Below are 6,000 nucleotides of genomic sequence, written 5' to 3' on the forward strand. Positions count from 1 at the left end.
TTGAGGCTCGATTGTTTAGTGCGTATTTATTTCTATTCTACATGTCAATTTTTGACAACATAGCATTCAGTTGTACTGGTGCACCAGGCTAAGTCTTTGATCAGGGTGGAGGCCTGGGGGCCTGGGGCTTCCAGTTCCTTCAGGATGGCCAATAGTTCTCTGGAATCTGAATTGGCAGTGGCTATTCTTGTACTGAAGGTGGTGGCTTTGACTAGGATTTCTTGTTTATATTGTTTGGACAGGTTGGTGAATTTCAGTTTAAGGGCAGTCGTGGGGTTATTTTTCCAGCTGGTTTCCGCTAATCTTTTTTCTGCTCGAAGATCTGAGAGATCCCGACACTTCTTAGTCCCAGTACCATTATCATTGATCTCCCTTGGGTCAACCAAGTTCTTCATCATTTTAGTATTGTTACTACTATGTAGATGACACATGTACATTGGGTGGCAACTTAAAGGAGGGGTGAGGGGAAGTATACAGCGTTCTCCCTGGATAGTCATCCCTAGTCCCATAGTAGGGGTACCTCCCCATGAGATCCCTAGGGGGACTGTCGTGTTGCAGCCTCATCTCACTTGCCTCATGGGAAGGGGCTCCCCCCTCGGGGAGAAGTGACAACATTCAAGGATTTGTCACAGTGCCAAACTAGCAATGCTCCATCCCCGATCGCCTGCACTCCCTCCACACTCCTTCAGACCCGCCCCACAGCCTGCCCTATCCTCTCCCATTTAGCCACATGAATTCCTGAAGCTACTTGCCTGCAGCCATCCATCGGGATTCCTGGTAGACCCATTCCATCCGGATCCCCAGTAGACCTGTGCCCCCGCACCCCCGGTCTCCTTTAAGATTTCCTTTCCTCAACCTGTTAAGGCAGCATCACAAGATCCATCATTACCTCTTCTCTCAGATCAGGCACATTCCTGCAGCCTCCAAGACGTCAGACATCAAACCCCTGCTCAAAAACCCTCCCTTGACTCTCTCCTTGCCGGCCAACTACCCATCTCTAACAAATGTTTCATAGCCAAACTAATTGACTAAACAGCCTACTACCAGCTCTTCCTTTTCACCAAATCCAACCTCCTCCTCCTCGATCCTGCCCAGTCCGGGCTCAGAATCCTACGAGGAACTGAATCATCCCTAGCCTCCATCTAGGATGATCTCAAAAGAACCGCAAACTCGACCACTGGACCCTCGTGGATAGACTTCACTCGCTCGGCATCAGGGATACAGCATGGATGTAAATAGTCTCCTTCCTCAACAGCTGATTGCAAATTACCCACTTAACTCCTTTATCCTCGACCCCACACCCCGTCACTAACAGAGTACCTCAGGGCACCTCCCTTTCCCCCTGGCTCTGTACCCTCTACCTGAGCCCCCTACCTGCTCTAATTTACTCACATGGCCTAACATTTGACATCTATGCAAATGACACCCAGATCTACAGGATCCCTAAGATAACTTCCAACCCCCCCCCCGACCACGCCTCATGCCTCTCAGAAATCCTCCACTGGATGACAGCCAACTACATCCTCGTCAACCCTGGAAAAGAAAATCATGATCCGTGGGAAGACTGCCCTCTTCCCCCAACCCACCCGAGGGCCGTCTCTCTAGGCCCTCCTCTCGCTACATTCAACTCAGTAAAGAACCTGGGATATACCAGGCACGCAGATCTGACACTGTCCCATCACATCAACTCTGTTTCGATCGTGCTATCTACACCTTTGCATTCTCTGACGCATCTTCCCCCATCTCTCCTACCCTCACAGAGTTACAGCAATCACAGCTATCGTCCTCTCGCCTAGACTATGCTAACTCCCTATTCCTGGCCGCCCCTGCTTCTCGACTCAGAAAACTCCAAAAGGTACAAAATGTGGCAGCTAGTATCCTCCTAGCCCTTGCCCCTAGAGAGCACATCACCCCCACCCTCTGTGTCCTCCACTGGCTCTCTGTCGGGCGACGGCCCACTTTCAAAGCCATGTGCATCACCCACCATGCTCTGCACAAGACAGGACCAGAATACTTACAACACAAGCTCACCCCTTACAAGCCCATCAGAAACTTGGGATCAGGCACCGCACTCCTTGTCATCCTCCACCCCATCAAAGCTACCAGAATAGGGGGCGGGGCCTCTTTTCTGCCCTAGCACCCACATTATGGAACAAGATTCCCCTTAACATCCGCTGCTTAGAGTATCACCTTGCCTTCCGGAAGGCCCTCAAGACCTGCCCCAACCCCACCTGTGTCCTGACAAGCCCAGTCCACCCATCAAGCTTTCTCAGCCCCCTGCCAGACAGGTTGGGGCATCGAGGAGTCATTCAAAGAATGCACTGAGCTACGCAGTAGAAAGGACCCCAGCAGACTGCAGGACATGACCTGCACCAGCGAAGCAAGAAACTCACCAGGATTCCCAGGTACGTATCACACTCCATGTCAATGGAAAATAGCCACATGCACAGCCTCCTACCCGCCTAGCATCTGCAATCATACTCTTCATGACACATCGCACAAGTCGGCCATTAGAATACAGCCGAGTCTTCTCACGAAAAAAATGCGGTCTAGCTGGACACCTAATCAGTCGCCTGTACTTGCATACTCTCCAGACTACCTCACACAAGCCAGCTCAATGTGCGTTGCCATCAGTGACTTGCCACCCCTACCAACTTTCATACTGGCTACATAAATTCCTCTGACAGACCACCCATACCACGTTCTTCGGTCCCCCGAGGGCGTTCACCTGCAGCGCGCTCTGAGGCCATACCAATGGAATAGGCACTATACAAAAGTCATATTACATTACATCTGCTGGTTTGAGTTGGGCTACTTGGTGATGCTTTAGCGCCACCTATAAGCTAGAACTATTGCATTAAGAGTAAAGATGGGGAGAAAGGGCAATTGAGGAGGGACACGCAGCTTTTATGTTCGGTTATTTGCCCACCCATTGACTGCCCAGTGCCATGCTAATCCCTAGAACGATTCCCACCCAGTTCCTGCCCCCTTCCCAACCAAACACCTCATGGGAACTCTGAGCTTGCTTTTTCAATCCTTACCATCAAACTTTGCACTCGTGTTTTTTCAAAGCAGTCTTCTGAGAGTTAATGGCTTAATTGGAGTTCTAAACACGCTAGTGGTGTGATAAAAATGTCCTGTTAAAAACAAGCATTGGCAAAAGCAACCGTTTTGACTGGTGTATACGTATTAAGCATTTGCCATGCGCTAATTTTACACTCCCATTAATAGCCAGTTAATACGACAGGCAGTGCCTGGCAAGTGCCTTTCCCATGCCTGCACAAAAGCCCAAACTATTGCCATTGCCAATGCTTGCTCTTCTGATCATTGCAATTCGGCCAGCCTCGGAGCGGTTATTGGTTAATCAAAAAAACACCCTATACGGCTGTAAAACGTAGGCATCATTTGATGGAAGGCACAGCCGTGGTCTGTTTCGGCGAAATTATATTCAGGTTAGACTAGTTCAAAACACATACCAGGAATTCCACACAACACAGCTCAGATTACAAGGTTTACTCTCATGAAAATAAGCACGCAGGTAAAAAAACGTAAAACAAGTTCGCGGTGTAAGCGTTGGAGGGAAGGGGGTTCCACAAGGGAAAACATGATTGCGGGTGGCCGTCGTACTTGGTGCGCACAGCGACCGAAAGGCCTCGACTCATTGAAATGTCGGTTTTTGACCCCTCTACTACTTTTAGTACTTACAGTGGGTACTTTCACAATTGTGCTGGTTGTGGTTTTGTAGAAAGCGTTGTGGGGGGTAGCTGGAGGACAAAAATCAACCAAAAGAAGAGGGACCAACCAGCTTTAACTAGTAAGCAAAACTGTCTGCCACACGCACGCTCACCTGGTGGTCCCTCGACGAAAACATAAAACAAGACGCGTTTACATTCTTTACTGTTCCTCGCGGGATGGGGACGAGGAGAAGGCTGTCTGCGTTCCTAACTAGCGCCTTTTATTCGCGTGTCAGCCTCGAGCCGCCTCCACACACACCTTTGGCCAAACGTCCCAGCATCAGCCTGTATGTAACGTGTACAGGCCTGCCAGGAAGTAGGCGAGCCCCTCCCACACTGCCCTCATCCAGTGGCTCGGCACACACAGCTCGTGCCGTCCCGTATGTACAAATATATCCGACGTTAGTTGAGGGTGAGGATGGAAGTGCCCCGCCTCAACTGTCAATCACACGCTGGCTGCGTCCATCAATATAGTTACACGTGCGCACACAATGGATGGTACATCGAAGGATCAACCTCGAAACGGAGGAGAAAACAGCTTGGGGTGGATACAACAACAACAACAACAAAAAAGACTGGACCAATCCGATTCATGACGAGCCCAAAACAAAGTAAGGAACGAACCCGTATTCAACCAAAAGTCGTTCAGTGTCTCTACACACCGTTCTGCCAGGGTGCACAGCCATGCCCAGCAGCCAATGACACACGCCCTGACGTGAAGTCCATCAGCTTTTTCAGCACTGGGAGGAGTAAATCTGCCAGTTCACCACCTTTGCTGAATAGTATATTTAGTATTCAGCCGAATACCGAATAGTTTATCAACTATTCGGGCAAAACCGAATATGAAGCTGAATAGTTGCTTTATTTAATCAATCATGTTCCAAATTTGAAAAAACACACTAATTGAGGGGAAAAAAACACCATTTTAAAAGCATTCTATACTTTTATTTCTCTCCATTGTAATCAATGCAGCATCTTTATTTAAAGTATAATAGCCAGAAAAAAAAGCAGATTTAACCAAAATGAAGGGACCAAATGTACAGAAGGTTGTTGCATATTGAAAACCAGTGCCAGTCAAAGTAGGAGGCTTCGCAAATGCAAAAGGACTAGGTTGGAATGAACAAACTGGATATTGCAATTTGCAACCTGCTGTCACACACTGGCCCACTTTGGAGCTGGCGAGATGACCCAACAATATCCACCACAAGAAGAGCCAAAGCCGGCGGCATTGGCTTCCCCCACATAGCACCTAAGCTCAGGAACGCCCTCCCCAACTCACTCAGAGCAGAACCCTCTCTGTGCTCCTTTCGTAAATCCCTTAAAACCACACTATTCACATAACCCCCTACCCTTGCCCGCACCCTTGCACCTCCCCCTCCCACCCCTAGCTGTACTATAACGCAATAAGTCTGTAATACAATTATATGTAACCAAAATATGTTCCTGAAATGCAAATCTCCATGTAACCACTATGCCTTTCTCTGTAACCAGCTATGATGTCCTAATCTGTAACAGCGCCACGATGCCCCTGGGCTGATGTGCGCTTTAAAAATATGAATAAATAAATAAAAGAACATAAATCACTATGAGAGGCCTGTCAGGTAGGGGCATATTACTCTGCCTGACATAGCCGAGCCCTGCTAATCTCCACTACCTCTCGTGAATTTTTTAATGTTTCTCCATGGGCACGGCCGATAGGAGCAAATGCTGCTCACTTTTCACTTATCCTCGCCACTACTTCTCGCCAATACACAAACATATGCACCTTATAATTCCTGATAACATATCAGATAATGTTAACCTCAAGTCCTTAAAAAAAAAAAGAAAAGGGGGGAATATGACGTACGCAATGGGAAGTGTCATGGCAGGAACTGAATGTATCCTAAAGTGAAATATGCACATTGCCTTTTTCAATTGAAGAAAGGGCACATTGCATATAAATATTTGCCAAAAGGAAAGCTTTTCCTGTAGTGTTGCTGGCTAAGTATAAACGGTGAGCACCTTTTATGTCTTAGAATCTGTAACAAAACATGCCCTAAAGAGCAGATTACAATATAAGATCTTTTGCACCTGTGAGATAGCAATTTGTCTGGTCTTGTGGCTAAGAGTCTGGTCTAATTCCATTCAGTTTTGCAAACTGAAGTCTATATTTGGCTTTCTGAGTGTGTGTTGCATTGTATTCAAATGAGAATGACAAAGTGTTCGGCAATAGCCGAATAGCAAGAGCCGAATAGCTTTTTTCAGCTGGAATTCAGCCGACTACTTA

At 47.6% G+C, this 6,000-nt stretch overlaps 1 protein-coding gene across 1 annotated transcript in view; it reads right to left on the reverse strand.

Moving 5' to 3' along the window:
* The window catches only part of LOC138580988 (butyrophilin subfamily 2 member A1-like), a 226,456-nt gene extending 222,433 nt beyond the window's left edge, over positions 1–4,023 (reverse strand). Inside the window, exon 1 of the mRNA XM_069651966.1 lies at positions 3,848–4,023. Coding sequence (XP_069508067.1) covers positions 3,848–3,871 — 24 coding nt within the window. The 5' untranslated portion in view covers positions 3,872–4,023. The remainder of the gene's footprint in view (positions 1–3,847) is intronic.
* Between the last annotated feature and the right edge of the window lie 1,977 nt (positions 4,024–6,000).

The sequence above is a fragment of the Ambystoma mexicanum genome, chromosome 3p (genome assembly GCF_040938575.1).
Source record: "Ambystoma mexicanum isolate Mex_15411 chromosome 3p, UKY_AmexF1_1, whole genome shotgun sequence".
Lineage (NCBI taxonomy): Eukaryota > Metazoa > Chordata > Amphibia > Caudata > Ambystomatidae > Ambystoma > Ambystoma mexicanum.